Source organism: Malaclemys terrapin, chromosome 18 (genome assembly GCF_027887155.1).
Source record: "Malaclemys terrapin pileata isolate rMalTer1 chromosome 18, rMalTer1.hap1, whole genome shotgun sequence".
In the NCBI taxonomy this organism is placed as follows: Eukaryota; Metazoa; Chordata; order Testudines; family Emydidae; genus Malaclemys; species Malaclemys terrapin.
In genome coordinates this window covers 17405470-17427544 of record NC_071522.1, presented here as the reverse complement: position 1 = coordinate 17427544, position 22075 = coordinate 17405470, and the positions used below count along the sequence as shown (strand labels likewise).

General features: G+C 42.9%; 1 protein-coding gene across 3 annotated transcripts in view; it reads right to left on the bottom strand.

Annotated features, from left to right (window-relative positions):
* ATP2A3 (ATPase sarcoplasmic/endoplasmic reticulum Ca2+ transporting 3) overlaps positions 1-22075 on the bottom strand; it is a 140391-nt gene that overhangs the window by 84410 nt on the left and 33906 nt on the right. For all 3 annotated transcript variants that reach the window (XM_054008027.1, XM_054008028.1, XM_054008029.1), the window contains exons 2-3: positions 6158-6175; positions 4352-4434 (exon numbers count right to left, since the gene is read on the bottom strand). In XM_054008027.1, coding sequence (XP_053864002.1) covers positions 4352-4434; positions 6158-6175 — 101 coding nt within the window. The remainder of the gene's footprint in view (positions 1-4351; positions 4435-6157; positions 6176-22075) is intronic.

The following is a 22075-nucleotide window of genomic DNA, read 5'->3' as shown; positions in this document are numbered from 1 at the left end:
TCCAAATAACATTAGACTCAACCATGCCATTAAATCCCTTTCCTAACAGGACAAAATTCACAACAGTGAGAAGGTGGAGTTTGCTTCAATATCTCAAACTCTCATTCACTCATGACTTTGGCATCAATAGGCTCTTTAAACAGAACAGGCTCGACTAAGCTAACAGCAGGTGTAAGAGCAACTCCTACTCACGATGGCATAATGCTGAAATTCCAACTCAAGAATCTAGCTGGAGAAAAATAACGTAAAATGCTGGATTTTTTAATTAAAAATGTAATGTCTCTGACTAGCAATAAAGTGGCTTTGAGACACCCAGACATTAAACTGTCAAGAGAGAGGCTTTATTTCAAAGTAAGAGGGTCCAAACGAACAGATTTTGCAAACAATTTCAGGACTCCTCCTTCCTTGATATAGACAGATGCATGGATTCAGTCCCTGCTGTTTAGATCGGAATGTTGATTAATATGTGGAATTTTAAAATAAGCTTCACTTATATAAGAAGTTCCCTGTCTCACCTCCAATAACCCACACAACCTTTGAACAGGCAGACTTCCCACATCATCACACCAGCGGGTATTGTTTAAAAATAAGCCTCACCCTCTTTCTTGCACTCTGCCTGTGTTCTTAACTACAGCCCTGCCGCAGGTTTGTACTTGCCAACATAAAAAAGGGCATTTTCTCAGCCAGGCTTCACATCCCTCCCTCTAGATCCTTCTTCAGAAAGCCACTCAAGCCTTTAATGTACCAGAGCTGGAGCTCCATAGGCCCTTCTGATCCAGCTAGTTGGGAGAAACAGCAGAATAGCTCTGCATCTCCCCCCAGGGACCCAAAGTCCAGCACCCAATCACTCTGTTCATCTCTTTCCACTATGCCCAAGGTGCATCCCTGACAGTCTTTTCTGTCTCTCTCCCCTACAGAGCTCCATAATACCTGGAATCCCTGTCCATTCCCCCCAGTCCTAAATCCTTTCACCCTCTCTTCCAATAGACAGCTCTTCAAGGAGAAACAGCCCACTTCCACCCCTTCATTCAACTTAAAAAGAGGTTCACACACATCATCATGAAAATGTCTGTTCACCAAAAATAATAATAATAAAAAAAATGTTCTTTTAGGTATACAAGTAAAGCTTCAAAAATTTCCCATACTACTACTTTCCTACCCTTCCAAAAATGCAGTCCACTCATCCTTCTAGATTCCTGACACACTGGAATAGAAGAACAGAACAAGTCATTGAATCTTCTGCTATGCAGAAGATCAGATCAACCCTCCATTCTTTTTGTCCCATGTGCACTTTTCCTGGTACTAAGGATGTCTTCACTGCAGAGTTAACTCTTGGCACGTGGATCAGGGCACCCAGGCCAGCTTAGCCCAGAGGTGAGCAGCCACACTATAATGCCACATTTAAGTTAGTGAGGCCACAGAGGATCTCTACTTCCCCTATGTGTCACAAGGCCTTCTAGGGGTACATCCCTTGGTTCTTAGCACTTCAGTAAGCTGAGCCGCAATACGATTCTTTCCTAACGAATTGTGGGAGAACTTGTCTGTTGTTCTGGGCATACAGGGGGAATTGTGAGAAGGCACTGAAGGACCATCATCACTCAACTGGTTTAGCCTGTCTCCCCACTGGTTAGCAGCCAGAGTGAAAAGCAGCATTCAGGCTTTGCCTATAGCCCAGAATAGCCAGCTAACCCAGGTTGAAATCATCACCAAACTTAAGTCAAAAGTTTTTGTGTGGGGACAGAAGCTTGGTTAGGGACAACCACCAAGTAAGAGCCCAGGTTAACTCTGCAGTGAAGACAGACTCTCCGTGGCTAATTGTACCCATTCTAGAAAAAACGGTTTTCACGCAACTCACAAGGGAAGCTGAATTTAGTTTCTTACACAAGCCTTGCAGCAGAACATCACCTACTAAGCCACAGCTGGGCTCAATGGGAGATGCTGAATACAATCTTATAATCTTTTCATGCAGTAACTTAGAACTTTTAGCAAGAAATAAGGGGAAAATCTGTGTACGCAACAGGATTATAGGCGCTTTTTCTGTCTTAGCCTTGGAGTCTGCACACAAGGCTAATGGCCTGCAAAAGGAAGTTTTAATGGACAAGAGACCATTAAAAGAGAACAATGAAGAGAAAAAAGTTGAGTCTCAGTGGTTCAAAACTGAGATTGCCCAAATGACTTCAGTGGCAGGCTGCTCAGGCCCCAAATCAGCAAAGCAAAGCACTTAAGCACATACTTACAGTGGCAATATACTTAAATGCATTGCTAAATTGGAACTTTAGAGAACGCAGAACCTCTGCAGCTGTCACAAAAACTACCACATCTATTCATGTCATTTGTGTCTCTGCATATTAACCGACCTTTGGTTGCAGCTTTGCCTACTACTTTAAACACACATCCTATCCTCCTTTACTCTTGTTCAACACCTATTCAAAAACATGCTTGTACATTAATTCTACATTCACGTGGTTAAATAAATGTACTGATTTGCCTGCCATGCTCACTCATCGGAGCAGCTCATATTCTTGGATCTGTCAATACAAAGGGCTTGAACTTCCAGCGGGCAGGGAGAGGCGAAGGCAGAGGGAGGACGGGACAAACTTAACTTAAGTGCTGAGCAACTCAAAATAACTTTCTGCTGTGGCTCCTCCAGCACATGGATTTTAACACTCCTGTTAAAATTCCTACTGATTATTAGCTCTTTTGTGCTGTATTCACCCTTTATAATGATATTTCCTGAACTGCATGCAGTTGAGATTGTCCACTCTTGGGTAGGCACGGTATTTTATTTCGCTTGTACAGCATCTAGCACAATGCGATCTCTAATTCAACTGGGGCTGACTTGATCACAGTGTAAAAATACCCACATGGGGAACAGAAATTTGGTAACAGAGGGCTCTTCAATCTAGCAGACAAAAGTAGAACAAGATCCAATGGGTGCAAGTTGAAGCTAGATACATTCAAACTAAAAATAAGGCACAATTTTTTAACAGTGAGGATAAATTTCCACTGGAACAACTTAGCAAAGGTTGTGGTGGATTCTCCATCACTGGACATTTTAAAATTAAGAATGTGTGTTTTTCTGAAAGATATTCTTGAGTCCAACCAAAGCTAACAGGACTTGAAGCAGGAATTATTTCAGGGAAGAATATGCAGGAGCCCAGACCAGATGATCACAGTAGTCTGTTCTGACCTTAAAATGAATGACTATCAAGATGAAGTGCTTTATCCAAGATTAGACAGCAGGTCAGTGGTTGAGCTGGATATATAGCCCGTGTCTCCTGACTCCCAGTGCAGTGCCTTGTCCTCTAGACTGTACTGTCTCCCACTACACCACAGTACTTTGCTATTCTGCAGGAACTAGCTAGAGAGCCACAAGTACAGTAGAAAATGATACCACGTTAAATGAATGCGCTCGCAGTCTTCTAACTGGGCAGTTATTGAACTAGTTTGGAAGGAACTTATTACAGCACACTGTGAAACATATGCAACTAAACAGCTGTGGCTTTTTAGAAGTCTGACATGAATTTTCAGCATGAATTATCTGGATCAAAAGGTTTAAATTTGCCAAATCATCATTAAACTCAATGGGACATCCTGGTAATGGCCAAGTTTCAAGGTACATAGCTGCTGTAGAGTTTCTAATTTCATGGATATTATTGGGATTAACTCTGAACATATAACATGTGGCTCAGTTAGTGGCACTTATACCCCTGAGGTCCTTTTGCCCATCTCGAATAGAATTCAGTGCGAAATTTACAGAACCCAGGAAATTTTGGGATAACATGAATGGCTTGATCAATATTCCCGAATATCAAAGCTAGGTGCAAGCTATTGTCAGTTATCTGCACAGTCTCTGCACTGCTGGTATAACTGCTTTGTAAAGCACCTAGAGTCACTTAGCATCCCATATACCTGTTCTGATTAAAGTGCTATACTCTCTAGACATACCTTCTTTTGGGCTAAATGTTATCCCCTACGCTCCGGTGGGTTTGGCACAGCAGACTTATATTGGGGGTAGGAATCCTCTGCCCCCTAGCTATCCGAGTCACATGTCTGTTGCTGCAGCTCTGAGGTTGCAGCAGATCTTGCTGCTGCTGGTCCTTGGGTTCCAAAGAGAGTGCCTGACAGTCCTACCCCATACCTCCTTTCTGTGTACTTTTCACTCACCTGCACAGACTTCCCCCAAGTCCCGTTTCCTGACGCAGCATCACTTCCATTACAGTCAGGACCTTTGCAAGTGCATAGAGGGGGCCATCAACCACTATCTTTGCTTTTAGAGCACAGACAGTGCTGACTGGTATTTGTTTATTTGGGAGCATCACACACAGAGAGAGGAGACAAGGATACTTACAAATGACACAACAGCAGCCAAGAGAAGAATGCGCACAAGGAGATCTTCAAACTGCTCCAGCACCAGCTCCCAGAGGGACTTTCCTAGCAAAACAAAACATGGAAGCACCATAAGCGCTATGCAGATGCTGAAAATGAACTTGGGAGAGCTCAAGCTACTAAGCCTGCTTGGGTGCAAGGGGGCTGTGCTCTGCTTTGAGGTTGGACACGCTTGAGTTAGAATTACTGGCATTACTAACTGTGGGCTTGACTGAAGAAAGCATCCCTATTCAGGGCCACACTTAACTATGCACCTACGCCCCAGTGAAGTCAATGGGACTGAAACACATGCCTAATGTAAAGCATATGCTAAGTGCTGTCCTGAATCAGGACTTGGATCATTGCCAGCTCAGCTCCAAAGGTGAGCATGTGGCAGCCATACTGATGCCTGACCGGATCACGCTACGCTCCACCAGCCCTTGCCAGGGGCTGAGCGGAAGACAAATGGGGATGGAAGGAGGCAGCCAAGAAACAAGGCAGTGTTTCTTGGTGGCGATCACAGATGGCTAGTAGACAGAATGGCCCTGTGCACAGGGAGATCACTAAAAACTGATGCACCTGAAGTTTCCTTGGTTTAAAAAAAAAAAAAAAAAAAAAAAAGACCCACACTTTGAAAAGCCCAAGGTTTTTATTTCAGTGGAACTGAGATCCCTGCCTGCCATTGCAGAGCGATGCATTGCTCTAACTTCTGGAGTAATATAACTCACCTTTCAAAGGACAGTATGAAGGATTTTCACAGCCAAAATTTGACCAATCAGCAGCAGACATGGATCCTCCTCCAAACTAAGTTGGTTTGCATGTTTTTTGTTTTGTTTTTAACTAAAGAGACTAACATTCAGCCCCCTTCCCTTCATTCATGTATTGTTGGAAATTGCACATGCTCGACTTACAGGATGTGTAAGTGCTGAAGACAACTATTCTTTTTACACTTAAAAGGATCGCACCACCCTTGCTTCATAATCCCCAACAAATCAGTGTACAAGAGATGCCTTTTTATCTGAGAGCCAATAGGCTAGCGGTCCGAGCAGGGAGATACAATCTAGGTCCTCAAAGGTATTTTAGAGTCTAATTCCCATTGAAACCAATGAGAGTTAGGCACCTTAATACTTTTGAGGATCTGTACCTAAGTCAGCACTCCTGCATTCTATTTTTGAATGTCTTTGACTCACAATGTGACACATGGGGAGTCCTTAAACCTCTTGGGGGCTCAATTTACTCACCTGCACAATGGGTATAAGCTTATAATCTTTATGCAGTACTTTGGGAACCACAGGTGCTACGTAAGTGTAAAGTATTATTATTATAGTAGATATGCACTGGTCTAGTGTAGGATGCCTTGTAGGTAAGGATGCTCTATATGTGTAGGAGCTACTTTTAAACATTTCCATAGAATGATCTTTTACCATAATTTGCTGTACCAGAATCAAGAAGTTTAAAAACTTCCTTTATGAGAGAATTTTCAAGGTCAATTTTTCAGCTCAAGATTCTAGACAGCGTCACTCAAGAGTGTGAAGTCAGCTTGCTTTCCCCTCCTAAACCTCATACAGGTAAGTTTTGCCTTTATGTAACTGGGGATGCTCTTAGGTCTCCAACTCTCTCCACTGCAAAATATTCCCATGAGCATTGAATCAGGTCCCTTGTGAGCTTCCCAGCAGTCTCCATGGGACTAGCAGACACTAAGCTCCCTCCCAGAATACCTAGAGACGTGCTCCAAGAGCGAAGGGGAAGTCAAAAAAAGAAAAAGCAGAGTCAATATAATTCCACCTACCTTCTTCAGCAGGGAGTTCTGCAGATTTCCACCAACATGCCAAGGAACAGACGCGGTAGGAGAGAAAAGAAAAAGAAGGGATATTATTGATCTGGAAACAGACAAGAATTTAGCATTGGAAAGAAACTAGTTGAGTGGTTAGACTAGAAAGCTTTGTGAAAACCACATGTTCTCATGTATACACACATCTCAGACCCCAAGAACTTTGGAAGGGGTGCAAAAAAGGCATCTATGTACCAAACACAACAAGAGACAGCCTAACAAATCTTAAGGAAGAGAGGTGAGATGTATGATGCCTCCAGGACGCTGGTTGCATGGAGAACACTTTGCACTTTAGAGACCAAACTGGAATTCATTTCCTTTTCTATCCCATGATAATTCTTCCCAATAGTGTCCGCATTTCTCCTTTGCTCTTCCTAACATTCGTTTTAAAGAACAGAACACCAGTCTCCATTTCCCCATTACAGTGCAGCCAGGCGAAGGCAAAGGGGTCAGAGCAGAGGGTTGGAATTACTCAGAGGTTACTGAATTTCAATAAAATACACATCTTCTTTCAAACTTGACAACTCTGACAAGAGACTAAACTGCCTAGCCCTCACTTTGCTCATACAGTTCAACCTAAATTATCCCAAACTCCCTGTTATCCAAGAAAGAGTCACATTCCCTGACAGACTAGTAATTACACTGAATAGACCCTCATTCGCCTGAAACCTTGATGGCCGGAAAGACATTTGGAAATCCATCTGGTACTGAAAACAGTCCCACATCAGAAGAGTTGTCAGTTACAGTACCTCTCACAAGCATTATATTTTAACATACTATATGGGTTAAACATTTCAGAGATTAACAAAGTACGTAGCTTGTCTGCCTTTGTCTGGAGGGGGAGGAAGGTCAACCGATCAGAAGGGAATTCATTTTATTTATTTATTTCTGTCACTTATACTTTCCTTCCCAGACTAGTTCTGTGTTTTTCCCTCCTTTGAGTACAAGGGAGAAGATAAAGGTGACATTTTTAAAAGAACTCAAGGTTGGCCTAACACTGCTCCAGTGGGAGTTTTACCATTGACTTCAATGGGAGCAGAATTAGACCAACACGTTTCAAAATCCCATCTGTCAGAAAGGAGTCCCATTGCCAGCATCAAGGCCCTTTGCCAGCTTCTGGTCATATATAAAACTCTGTCTGTCTGGGTTTTAGCATATCATTGGTGTATCTCACACATGCACACGGATTTTATTCTCAACACACCTGTGAGACAGAGAAGTATTATCATCACTTTACAGGAGGGGAACTGAGACACTTTTTGTACCCAAGGTCACATCGTAAGTCTGTGGCAGATCCAGGAATTGAACCACATCTCCTGAGGCCTGGGCCAGTGCCTTGACTTCAAGACCATCCTTCCTCAACTTATTTTAGAACACTTGCAACCTCCTGAGAAATAAATACAAATGAGAATTCCATTCTCCCCACATGCACCTGGCTGGTTGACTGGCATCTGATTAAATCCCTGTAAGTCTCTCCAGTACACATGTCCACATGCCATGAATGAATCAGAACTAACCCATAAAGTAATTCCTTTTTAAAAACAGCTCTGAACACTTGCCACAGACTTCACCAGAATTTACTCCCCCTGAGGGACGGCTGCTGCCTATTTTTCCTTATATTTTTACAGCATATGCTTGGAAGATTCAGAGTAGATTGCTCCTCCCAGGAGACAACCTGCTGGAAGGAGGATCCCTGGAAGGTTCCCTTTGCAGAGGTTCTTCCTAATTCTTCTCCTAGGGAAAGATATTAGGCAGAAAGCCCATTGTTCGGAAGACTTCTGATGCATCTGCTGGGGGTGGGGGGAAGAGTTGTACCTACATGGGTGGAGCTGGCTCTTGAATTCTGGATATTGGTCCTATATATATTTAATGTACCCAGAGGATTGGATGATGCTCGAAATAAATACGATTCCTCTGGGTCTGAAATGCTGAGACTATTGGAAAAATAGTTTAAGTGTCCCTGCTCTCTTTTTTAGATCGGCACCTATCTCTCCACCGATCTCACTAGTATTTTGATATGCCTGGAATATACAAACGCCAGCTGGTGCTAACAACCTCCACTTTTATTATTGATCATTTCTACTGCAGAGGTCTCAAATCAGGGCCTCATCATGCTAGCCATTGTACAAACAAGTAGTACAAAGAGAGTTCCAGAGAGCTCACAGCCTAGCATTTTGACTATATACAATAGTGGATGAACAGCCAAACAGGGCATGGAAGGATAAGGTAACCTTAAACACCAGTGAGTTTGCATAAGTCACTAATTATACTGGTCTCAGTATTCGCTACATAGACTGCTCTCCAGTATCTTCCAACCATATATTTTGACTATTTTATTTGGTCATCAGCCCTTTCTCCCACCCCTCTTTTTACACTTAAACCCCACCTTGCAATACCTACAACTGGCTAGGTCACTGACGTTACTATCAGTCGCTTCTGGGCCCCTACAAATACTCATTCAACAGATGCCCTGAGCTCCCTTAGCAATCCAGGGTTTTTCTCCGGCTTTAACCAGTCACCTGCTGTTCCACCATTCCAAGGTAAATCTGTCAGTTCTAAGGAGCACAGCCCCTGACTGATCTCTCAACCAAAGCAAAGCTTTGCATCTTAATCATGGCAAGCAAAGCTGATACCTGTCCCAAGGTGAAAATAAAAGCCTGAAAGGAAAAAAGCTCCTAATCTTTATCAGGTGATTTCAGAAGATTTACAGGATAGACTACAAGCTTCAGAGACTTCTCACATATTCCTAAGGGTGAAAATATTTAACTGTAATAATGCAACAGGAAAGGAAGTTCCCTCAGGACTCAGACATAATTAATAGTCTAATGTTTCCACACTCAGATGGAATAATGGGGTAGGTATAGGGCTATGCAATATTATGTGTTGCAATTATATACTCCCACCCACAAGAAAATTATTTTGTTTATAATCTATATATTTATATGCATGCACACGCATTAGAGAATGAATCTTGGCATATATATATATATATATACACATATACACACACACACGCCGAGGTTTTCACAAGTGGCCTGTGATTTTGCGTGCCTTACTTGAGCCATATGAAAAGGGCCCAGTTTTCAGAAATTTATGAGCACCCACACTCTGGCACCTTCAAAACACCTCATCCAGCACCCAAAAACCCTCGTTACTTTTGGAAATCAGTGTCATAGAGATGATTTTCAATTCATACATGCACAGGCACGCACAGGCTTATAAATGCTGAGGTGACATCCAAGTGATAAATTGCAGAGCTGAGTTATAAATGTATTTAATCACTCACTTTTGCCCACTTCATGTGCCAGTTCCCTCAGGGATTTAGTCTAACAGAAAACCAGCTTTCCAATGGCACACAGAGCACTGACTTCTAGCTCTGGGAAGTCTAAAGACAATGAATTTTAAAGCCTTAACGTTTTTATTTCTCTCTGGCAATCAAGGGGTTACAATAACTTTCCCTGTTGCATTTCACACCTGGGGCCCGGGAGGAGCAAACACAATCTAAGGTTGACCCATTTTTAGATTTTTCTCTATATTCAGCAGACAGCCCTGTAATGAGAAGGGGGATCTGGAAGAACAGTGGTTTCTGCTAGACTGTACCAGACTTCCCCGCAGTGCACGGTCAAGGTTTCTATGGGATTTTGCATCGTTTGACAGAGCTACATAGAAGCCTGGTGGAGCCTACACAGCCTGCACTTGCCATAGTTTGCCACCCTACAGCCAGCAGGACAAAGTACTTCTAACTAATAATGATGAAGGCAGGGGAATACGGTCCAGATGGCAAATGGGCTCCCAAGGGAGGACAAAGGAAAACTGTGTGATCTGGGGGAAGGGCAAGAGGCACATCCCAATTCTTCCACTTTCCCTAGATCCTGCCACTTGCTGTCAAAAGGCCGTAAGACTGGGCGCTCTAATTTAATTGCATGCACACATTTCAGCCTGGGTTGGGAGCTGGGAAACCATCTTACACCAGGGTCCACATTATTAATGTTTCAGGCAGCTCCTGAAAGCAGAAAGGGATGCACCAAGGTGCAGAGGTCTAGAGGGTCACCACAGTACATATTTGGTCCACTAAAGCATAGTTAGTTTCAGCCCAGACAAGTATCAGTGCTTCCACTGTGGAGGAGGACGAAGATGCATTGAATTTTTCATGCAAATGGCTGGATCACTCTCTCTCAGCGGTAGCCAGGGCGTTCATTCTCTCACGCTCTGTCTCTTTTTTAAAAAAAAAAGTATCATTAGCATTCAGTGAATGAATTCTCATTTCATAGCAAAGCACTGGTGACTCACAACTGCATACACATTTCAGAGAGAAGAATCTTTTTTGAAAGGAATGAACAAAAACATCTCACACAAGCTTCGATTTCTCCTTCTGTGGAGGAAGCAAGTAGAACTGAGCAAGATAGGTAATATGACAAAGCCAGACACGCTCACGCACTGTCTAGCTCGGTATTTATACTACACTCGCTGTGGTATACAAGTATTCAGTGCACTTGAGTTCTGAGTTCTCCCCATAAAACTTAAGGGCAGAGTGGGCGTGGGGATAAACACTGCAAGATGAGAATTGAGAGGACAGAGGTAATGTCCAGATCAGAGAGGAGTCTGAAACACAAACACAAATCCAAACACTCTTGAACTTGAGAAAGCTCAGCTATAAACCTGAGGGTCAGACGCTTTTCTAACATAGGATGAACAAAAACAGCCAGCATTGAAAACGTTCACTAAAAAAACCCCAAACTGCAGTAACAGGTATTTTTGTATGGAGGAAGACTAGAATGTGCATACTGGAGTCGCAAGCTGATGGCTGTTTGAGAGCAGGGATGGGACTTTTCAGGGCTTGTCAAACTCTTCCAGAGCAAACAAACCTTTCTGCATTTTCAAAAGTTGGTTTCTCAGTAGATTCATATCATAGGTTAAGCTGGGGGAGTGATGGCGGGGCTTTGGCTCACTGACTTCCTCGGTTTGCATCAGTGTCACAAAGTAGAATTCAGCCTGTGGAATCCAGATTTCATAAGCCAGCAAAGAATGAATACTATCTATAGTATGGTAGTGCTTGGGCATCAAGATTGGGACCCCATTGTGCTAGGCCCTGTACATACACATAGTAAACACAATCCCAGCCTTGAAGACCTTATAATCTAAATAGATAAGACAGACCAATAGTGAGAAGCGAAACAGACACACAGATAGAAGTGCCTTGCTGGTGGCTACAGCAGCTAAATGGCAATTGGGAATAGAAGCCAGATCTCTGGATTCCCATTCCAATGCCCTATCAACTCCCTCAGCAATAGGCTGTTCCTTCCACTTTTAGTACTAAACTGTTCGCTCACCAAAATAAAAATCAAAGGTCCATGTAATTAAATACCAATTACTTTGATTGAAATTTTCAAAGCAGACTAAGGGATTGAGTCACATCTCTGTTCAATGGGCCTTGAGAGACACGACCCTAGCCTTCAGCCTGATGTTTTTGTTAATAGTGAAGCACTGAAATAGGTAACTGACAGCAAACACAAGCTTTCCTTCCAAGCCCTGGTGCTCACTGATACCAATTAATGGACCAAATTTGTCTCTGGTGTAAGTTCAATGGAGTGATTTCAGCCAAATGTGCTTGAATTACTCTAACTGCAAATTAAGGCTGGGTTCGGATAAAGTAAAAGGTGACTCAAACCTAGATTATGAACTCTACATCATCATACACCAGCAACAGCACAGAGCTGGTGAATGAGAACCAGGAAGTGAAACCAACTCATCTATTTTCCATTGTCTATTTTCATTCAAAGAAATGCAAAAAGTAAACGACAAAAAAAAATTAAACTTGTTCAACTTTTCAGTTAATAGCATCAGGTCTTACTAGTAACAGAGGCAGAGACTTTTTTATTGTGATGAGTTTCCTAACCTAACTTCATCCCCTTCAAATAGTTACACTTAGGCTTGGAGGGATCCGATTTTTATCAGTAAATGTCCGCAAATGTTCATTTCACCATACACACGCAAACCAACGAAAAAAATATTTTCATCGCTAACCATCAAAATTAACAGATACGCAAAGCAAGAAAAATGTTGCTTGAGAAATTAAGAGTTTGATTTAGGGATATTTACTTTGTATCTTTTGACATGTGGTGTTGACAATGTGTGTTTTAACAGTTATGAATCTTTAACCTCTTGACTCTCAACACCTTACTATCATTAAATAATTACTACCTGACCCCTCTCCCAGCCTTCAGCTGCCACTCAGGTCAAAGAGTGGAGGGCACCTGGCTCTCACTGAAATCAACAGCAAGAATAAGAAAAGTTGCTGATGCTCATCCGCCCCTCTGACCACTACCCCATGGCTGCACGGCCACACGGGCATTCAATGGACGGAACAAGTGATCAGCACAGTTCTTCTTTAGCACAGGAAAATGGAGGGACTGAAGGAAGCCAGAGGCTACGTTCCAAAGGACAACACGAGAATTTCACAGCTACGAATTTAAGGCAGTGTAGGTGCTGCTGAGTCACCGAAGCCACCAGAGCTTCCGTACTTAGTGCCCAAAAGAAACCTAATTTGGGGGAAAGAGCGGGAGAGAAACTTGAGAGAATCAGCCCGCACATTTTTCAATTATTGCTTTCAAAATCGGTCCTAGCAAACAAAAGGAGCCCAATTTTCTAGCTGCCCAGATAGTGCTAACCATCTGAGTGAAATTTTGACCTCCCACACCCCCCCCATCCTGAACCATGATGAAAGGTCAAAATATTGAAGTTTTCTGTAGAACAAGAAGTTCTCAAAAATTTCAATATGGGAACGTCAAAATGTTTTGTTTTGGACATTTCTGATCAAAACAAAAAAAGTTTCAGTATTTGCAAAACAAAACGTTTCACTGGGAGGCAGGTCAACATTAAACTGCATTTGTGTATAGTGTCGCACTGCCTCATGGGAGCTCTAGTTCTGAATGCTTCATGCCCCATGGTCCCCTAAGCGTCAGGCTTCAATGCACATTCCATGACGCACCGTAGTGATTGACTCCCATGACGCACCGTACATAGCTATCAGAGAGGAGAGTGCATGGAGATAGGCTCTGTGGCTGGATTGTGTCCTACAGGGAACAACAGGACACGAAACATCCAAAACGCAACTTCCATGAGGCAATGTTACACTTTGGGAAATGCTGCTCCCTATTGAACAGACTCTAAACAAAACATTTTGTGTCAGTTCAACAAACCAAATTATTTAGTTTCAGGTCAAACTGATCCAAAATGAAATATTTCATGTTGATTTTCCATTGGAAAATTTTAAAAATTAGGGATTTTGCAGAAACTACATTTTCTGTTGAAAAATCATTTTGCTGGAAAATTTTGTTCTGTTTGAACAGCAGCTAGTGCAAAGGGATTCTGATCTGCGACTGGGTCTCCTAGGCCCATAATCATAATGAGGGAAGAAATTCTGAGAAGCAGTCTGATTTTATACCTTATCATCTAAAAACTTAAATCACCATTAGTCACCCAGACTGTGCCCTTTCAATTTTCCAAATTGCCCTACGGAATAAGAATAGACTTCTCTTTGCCTTTGCTTAGTCATAGTGCTGACCATGCAGGTTTTTCCTTTATAAGTAACAGAGACCTGTGGCACCTTTAAGACTAACAAATGTATTGGAGCATAAGCTTTCGTGGGTGAATGCGCACTTTGTCGGATGCATCCGACGAAGTGGGCATTCACCCACGAAAGCTTATGCTCCAATATATCTGTTAGTCTTAAAGGTGCCACAGGTCTCTGTTGCTTTTTACAGATCCAGACTAACACGGCTACCCCTCTGATCCTTTGGAAGTGTTTCTCAGGGCAGGACAAACTGTTTTGCCACCTTCTCTTCTCTCACACACACAGAAGGGACATTCTGCCATCTGGTTTAAAAAGATAATAAAATGCTTTGGTTAGCAGAGCCAACAAATTACAGACCAATTTCAAACACAAGAACGAAAAGTTGGGCAATTTTTTACAATGCCCGGCACAATTTCTTTCCTAATAGGAGTGGTTGTAATTATCTCCTGCAAGTCATTTAATTCAGCTGTATAGGGGCTACTGTCCTGGAGTCTTCATATTCCACCTGCCCTAGAGAGAGAATCCCATAAAATAACATTGACAGCAGGAAATGTGGAATTTTAATATTGTACAAGTTTATTGCATAAACCATGCCAGGAGACCACAGTAAAGGTGACCAGAGCTGATATGCTGAGCTCCCCCACTTTCCCTGGCAAAACAATCACAACAGCTTTTAAAAGTCAAGCCAATTTAAAAAGACAAACAGAGCAAATAGGTGACGCCTTAAGGGTTCTCTTACATGTCCGTGTTTTGCAATTCTGTGAGGCCCTGCAGGATTCCATGTCCGGTTACACTAGGTTAAAATGGCATTTTGAGTATTGAGCAGCCATATGAGTACCAACAGAGTTTCCTCGTGTTTAATATCATTACTGTGGATACCCAGAAGGATTTGCCACTTACCTGTCACTTCGGATTTCTCCACTTCCCACCCTCCCACCACACACGCAATAACAGGTGCACTAGCCGAGCTGCAAAATATTGACATGACCTCCTCTAAGGGCATCTAAACAGACTGGTTATCCTGGGCAGATTTGGAGCTGGCACTCGGAATACTGCTACTATTGACTAATATTAATAGTTCAGTCCTTTGCCAATCCAAATAAACTGCCTTTGCGGGATGGACACCCTCAGGCTGGCAACAGAAAGGAGTACGAGCACAACACTCAGGTGACGAGAAGGAGACTGAATAGGGGTTGCACCCAAGAGACTGCTTTGGCAAAGCCACACGTGGACAACATGGCCTGGAATTCCAGCTGGTGATACACACCGAGGAAAGGGTTCCGATGAGATGTTCTGTGGCAGGGGGAGAAAGAACAGCACGGGCACAAGAAACAAACGTACAGCAGCAGGTTGAAAAAGCTCCAATCTAGGGGGTCCTGCTTTGCTTTACCTCCCTAAACAAAGTCTACTTGGGGGGGGGGGGTTCTTAAATCACATGTTCTGCAGTAGCACCTAGGGGCCCCAGTCCCGTGTCAGGCCCCGTGGCGCTATACTACTCCTTAGCTCTCATTCATCCATAGACCTCAAAGCACTGAATAAAGTATCATTAGTCCCATTTTACAGAATGGGGAAGCACAGAGAGGGGAAGTGACTTGCCCAAGGTCTCCCAGCAGGTCAGTAACAGAGCCAGGAATAGGACCCAGGTCTTCAAGTCTTGGTTCAGTGCTTTGGCCACTAAACCACATTGTCTCTCTTAGACAAGATTATTTTAAGAAGTCTCTCTCTCCCGCCCCTTCTTAGGAATGTCCTTAAAAATCAATTATCTTTCCCTTTTGGGAGGTATTTCTGCTGTCACAAGGTGAAACAAGGAACATATCAAGATTGTCCCCACAAAGCCCTATAGCGTGGTAATGCCACAATGTCTTTCTTCTCTATCCCAATGCATTGGCTTCAGAGACCTACTCTCAGATTCTCACCATCACCACCCCCAACTTCGTCAAAATCAAATGCCACTGTATAGCTCACACGTGGACCATAAAGACATACTGTCCTTACCTGCTCTGTGGACTACGGAGAGGGTGGCTGTTGGTTTGGTACCTTTCACCACATTAAATTCATATCAAAAAGACAACCACCACCACCACAGGAAGGAAGATGATGAAGGCCATCATCCTCCAGTCACTCACCCAAGCTTAAAGAAAACAGTAGTGGGGCAATAAGAAGGGACCTGACCTTGGCTTGGAGTACCTGTAGCATTCAAATCAAATAACTGTGTTGTAGGAATAGTGTACAGTGAAAGACAAGTACTTTACTGGCTCGACATTGTCCCCTCTCGCCAAGGTATGTGAGCATAGAGGTTCATCAGCTGCCACAAAGGTGCTTATCTATCTGCTAGGACTAGCTTTCTTTAGGTCATATCGCTCATTTTGTAAGGTTTTCAGTTTTTGAAAGGGAAAGGGAGTGGTTGAATCAGTTCCTTTTATATTGCACTAAATGATAGAGGTCTCATTTTCTAGATTCTGCCAACATCAAGGTGGAAGAAAAAAACAACAACAGGAGGTCAATTAAAAGAACAAGAATCCCCAAACTATCATCAGCCAGGATATGGAACTCTATCCATGACACAGAACAGAAAACCAGACAGCACCATTTTGGGACACGGTTGTTCGTCAAGACGCCATGAAACATAAATTGTTATTTTAACCAACTAAATTTCAACCCACACTTAGGCTCAAAAAACTCATCACAAAAGATCATCTGCTGTGTTTCAAGCTGTAGTGACAGCTTACACAATTTCAGATTGGCAGCTTTTCACTCTGTGCTTTTGAGAAAGCTTTTGATGGATTTCATTGGCTTTAAAACCCTTTGCTGGTTTGTTTTAAAAGCAAGTTCGTCTGATCACCTGTTTGGAGAATATCCAACTTGAAGACAGAGGAGTTCCGCTATTCATCACCTCCTGTAGTTTCACCTGAGTTACACAGAATAGCACCCTACAGTGATGCTATTAAAAAAAAATAAAAACATCCAGTGTATCTTTAAAAATTGGTTTAAATTAATCTGGGATCAAACACACTACAATCACATTTGTATTGTTACTCCAGGGCAGAGTTAAGGTCATCTGAGTGCCTTAACTGTATATCTCTTACCATGTTTGGGTTTCTTTTAAGTGAAACCTTAATTCTGAATTTCCTTGGTTTATAATGTTCGGATTGGGGACAACTGTAATACCCTTATAAAATGCTCCCCCCAGCCCTAAATTACTCTCACCTTTAACTCCATTCTAATGTAGTTTCTTGTCTGGGAATAGTCATTCTTGTGTCACACCCACACATTTTACACTGGTGAAGCTCTGATGTCTTCAGTGGAGTTACTCTTGATTTACATTGATGTGAAAAGAGAATTCGGCTCAGTGGCACCAGATGGGAAAGAACACTAGATCAGCAGTCCTTCCCCAGGGCCAGTGCAGGATTGTTCCCTGTAACATTTTCTCCAGTGGAACTTTTACACGCAGGTCTCTTGAATGTCGCAGTGTCACCAAGAACAACGCAGAAAGCTGCAAGGTTGGCTCCAGAGTGGAAAAATCTTTGATTCTTCTCCTGGGGAGAACCACCCTGCATACTTCAGAACTGCGCCACTTGCTGGGAATGTTTGATAAATAGGCACTCCCAGCCATGCAACTCCACCTGCTATTGGCTCACTCTGTGAGCTGCACCCAGGTTGAGAACTCCAGGGGCGACCCACACAAATGCTTTTCTCTGCACTTTCCTTTTAACCAAGTAGGCTGGCAGGGCAGACAAGAGTACATTCTGCACCTTACAGCTGAGTCACTTCTGTAGGGTCACACGTGGAAAGCACCTGTTCCTTAGCTGCAATTTGAGTAGAGAGGGGAGAAAGGCTTACAGGGCCTCTCAGAAGCAGCAGCAAGAATCACGTTTGTTATTGCACACCAGAGACAGAAAGAGATAAGGGATACCACAGCATCAAGTTAGCCATTTAACGAGAAAGCCCTTGTACAGTAAACACCGGTAGTCACAAAGCAGAAGTTTAACAGAATGGGATGGAGATTCGATTCACACAGGAAATGCTGACACCCTATCAGATGCCTTCATCTCTGCGTGTAGGGTTCTCTCCCATGCATTTCTGCAGGGCAGGGCTGGGGGAGGGAGGGGAAACAGTCCAAGATGAAGTTGGTTGCATAAAAGGAAGCTTGTTTTGTTTGCTACTCACTAGTAAGCAGACCCCAAGACTAGGGCTTGTAGCTTGGAAACCCAAGCTACCTACATTTGGCAAAGAAATTACAAACCGCAACAGCAAACTTGCTTGCATTAAAGAAAAAGTTAACTGAATACTGTACAATGAACATATGCAAAGCACATGAATATTTCACATGAGAAAAGATAAGCATCTGGGGATGTGACCGTTCAAGAGCAACTACAACCTCCAGCAGTGCTAAATAAGACAAAAACACAAAGATGATATCATTTAAGGTTATTTAAAATTTGTCCATCCATTGCTCTAGGGGCATATTCAACACTGATGCACAACACACATCCTCAGTCCACACTATAAACCCACAATCACCAGTTAAGTCCCCCTCCCAAGACATGCACCATCATCTGAGGACCCAAGAATATACACTACATAGTAAAACGCCAACGTACAGCGTCAACTATGGTCCAATTACTAAACCATGAGTGTTAGTAGCTCTCTCGCTTTAGGGGGAGGTTGGGGTTTATTGATTTGTATTTGTTCTACCTGAATGTATACTTCAACTTCTGCATAGTGCACCAAAACATACAGTATTAGGAATAGTACGAGCCCAGAATTAGAGTAATGGTTCTCAAACCGTGGTTTCTGGACCACCAGTGATCTGCAGAGGACTTGCTGAGGGCCTGGGGAAAGCTGGTTGGTCCACAAGCAGCTGGCTCCTCCTTTTTTCATCTGCCTAATTTCATTAAGAGACAGCTAAAAACAACATAAATACTTTCCTAATATTACTTTTCTACTTAAGCAATTTCTGTAGTTGCCATAGAGGTGTTACATGATGGTGAATGGAAGGGAGGTGTCCATTAGACAATCTCAAGATTGAAACAGAACAGGTGGTCTGCTATAGTTAAGGTTAAAACTTGCTTACAATTTAACAGATGATTTTTCTAAGTGCTATATAATGCACAAGCTTACTCAAATTGTCTTCACAATTGCTGTGCCTCATCAGCATCAGGTAGTCCAAATTTGGGGTGTTTGAGGAAGGAGTTCCCAATATACCGCCCCCCCGCCCCCAAAAATCACAGCATCAAAATTTTACTGTTGTATAACTTCTTTTTTGTGCACACCTGGGGCTTGAACTCTGATCCTCCCCAAACTGACATCACCAGCTTGAAATCAACCACAGCTGGCGTCCAGGACCCATTGCGCCTTTGAAGAACCATTTATTCAAGGTAATATTTAGAACAGCAATAGGGATAGAGCCAAACTGATATGCCACAGAGAGTGAAGTGCACACATGCAGCAGGACAGGGTTTATTCCAAGATGGATTAAGATGCGAGCCATGCTATGAAAGAAATTGAGAATGCCTGGACTAAGGGGACTACTCTTATTCTTTTTCAGGAAGTATTTTACAGTTAAACGTCCCTACAGCTCTCCCATCCCACACCCAATTATAGCATATATAGTCTTTGGCCTACTGTGCTGTATTTGAATTTTCTGTTTTGGCTAAAGGGGCCACTCCCAGATATCTAAGCTATTCAAATAACAAACAGCATAGCAAATTTCATCCATAGAGCTCAGAGAAATTTACAAAAGGCGAGAATGATCATCTCTATTTTACAGATGGGGGAAACCGAGGCAGAGAGGGTAAAGTGAACACTGTATGCTTTGTGTTCTGTGCTGTGATTTAAATCAATATATGATATCTATTGAAAATGTAGAAAACATCAAAAAATATTTAAGGAAATGGTATTCTATTATTGTTTAACAGTGCAATTAATCGTGTGATTAATCGCAATTAATTTTTTTAATCACTTGACAGCCCTAGTTTTTATTATACCCTCTCCCCACCCCCCAGAGATAAGAATGGATGCAAGTTATCCCAAACTGGACTCAGACCAAATGGCCTTTGACTCCTGCTACAGATCCAAGGAAGGATGGCCTTGCGATTAAAGCATTTGACCAGGACTCAGGAGAACTCGGTTCAATTTTGGACTCTGCCTAGCTTATGGTTTATTGTCATGATAGATTGCGATTCCTACAGAGGACAGGTTGCTTACTTACCAGATCAGCGGTTGGGGTTACCAGTGTGGTTAGATGTTACTAGATGTTTGGCTGCATATATGTGTTCCCTCTGTGTGCCACTCCAGCCCAGCGCAAACAGCTGGCCTGGCAAACCTCGAGCAAACCCACCCAATGACCACAAGATGTGTCAAGGGAGGTGTGACGTTATTGACATAAACTGTGACCGTATAGATCATTGTTGCAACCGAGGTCCAATAGCCGCACCAAATCTTGTACAAAGGAGGTCTAGTAAGGGGTCTATGAAAAGGTTGTAATTTGCTGGTTATGATTATGCTGTCTGTATGAGTATCATTTTTGTATTTGAAGTTATGAATATTGACTATGTACTTGTATCTCAAGGTGTTTGATTCTAAGTAGCACCAGTGAAGCATTTGGCCAGTTTATTGAGAAGGGACGATTCAGATTAAGTGCCCAATCAAGAAACGCTTCACTGACAATGGACCTTGGGAGACTCCAATCCACATAAGAGGAGCCTTCCTGGGAACGTCCAAGGCAGCATGCGAGCAATGGCTGCTCTACCTGGCAAGAACGGAGTCGTGCATGGACATGTGACTTGCATGTGACTACAAAACTCCATCTTGCTGCTCTGATTTTCCACAGTAAGAACAAAGGAAGCACAAACTACATGGCAAAAGGACTGTAAAAGGTAGCTGCATCATCTCCATTTTGTCTTCAATCCTGCTTCTTACCTCTGGAGGAACCTTGCTACAAACTGAAGCTCTGAACAAAGGACTGAATGACTCATCCAAGTTATGGATGTACTCCAGAGACTTGATTTGAACCTGCCGTTTATTCCATCACTGCTACAAGCCTGAACCAAGAACTTTGCCATTGCTGTATGTAATTGATTACTTTAACAAATTCTAGCTCTCATCTGTATTTCTTTCTTTTTATGAATACGCCTTTAGATTTTAGATTCTAAAGGATTGGCAACAGTGTGATTTGTGGGCAAGATCTGACTTGTATATTGACTTGGGTCTGGGGCTTGGTCCTTTGGGATTGGGAGAACTTTTTTTCTTTTACTTGGGTATTGGTTTTCATAACCATTCATCCCCATAAAGAGTGGTGCTGGTGGTGATACTGAAAAATTGGAGTGTCTGAGGGAACTGCTTCTATGACTTCTGGTTAGTCAGTGGGGTGAGACTGAAGTCCTCCCTGTTTGGCTGTTTTGGTGCCTTAATAGTAAAGGAAACCTAGCCTTGGGCTGTAACTGCCTTGCTCTAAGCAATTTGTCCTGAATTGATACTCTAAGCCTAGGTCTACACTACCCGCCTGAGTCGGCGGGTAGAAATTGATCTCTCGGGGATCGAATTATCGCGTCTCGTCGGGACACGACAATTGATCCCCGAATCGACGCGCTTACTCCACCAGCGGAGGTAGGAGTAAGCGCTGTCGACGGGGAGTCGCGGAGGTCGATTTTGCTGCCATCCTCACAGCAGGGTAAGTCGGCTCCGATACGTCGAATTCAACTACGCTATTCACGTAGCTGAATTTGTGTATCTTAAATCGACCCCTCTCATAGTGAAGACCTGCCCTCAGTAGTGTTCTGCCAGAGGCAGCTTCGTTACAGGAGGAAGGCACCCAGCCAGGTTTATTGTTGACAAAGCATGGGACTATTCTGCAGACTCTACCGGACCACTAATGAAGGTATGTCTGTAACAGTGGACCGGCGGGACTTCCTGTTCCTCCCTAGGCCAGACAAAAATACTCCCTCTGAGATACATCTTTATACCCCAATACAAACAAGTTAGTACTGCCCCTCTGACATAGTTACTTACTGCCCCCTGACATGGCTAGTTATCACCCATCACCTTATACATGTTGGTTCGATCAAAACAACTCTATTACGTACTGTCATCCTGACCTTATCTTTTAGGAGGGGTCCGTGTGTTCCTGTTATCCTTGGGGAATATTTTTGTACCATCCACGATATCAGGATGTTCCGGTACCACTTGTCATTGGGATGTGTTTCTGTAAGTACTCTGTAACTAGCACTTCTTAGGAATGTGTATTTCTGCAATATCATCCCCGTTCTTGCCAGAATGTGTAAGCATGTCGTCCCTCATACCAG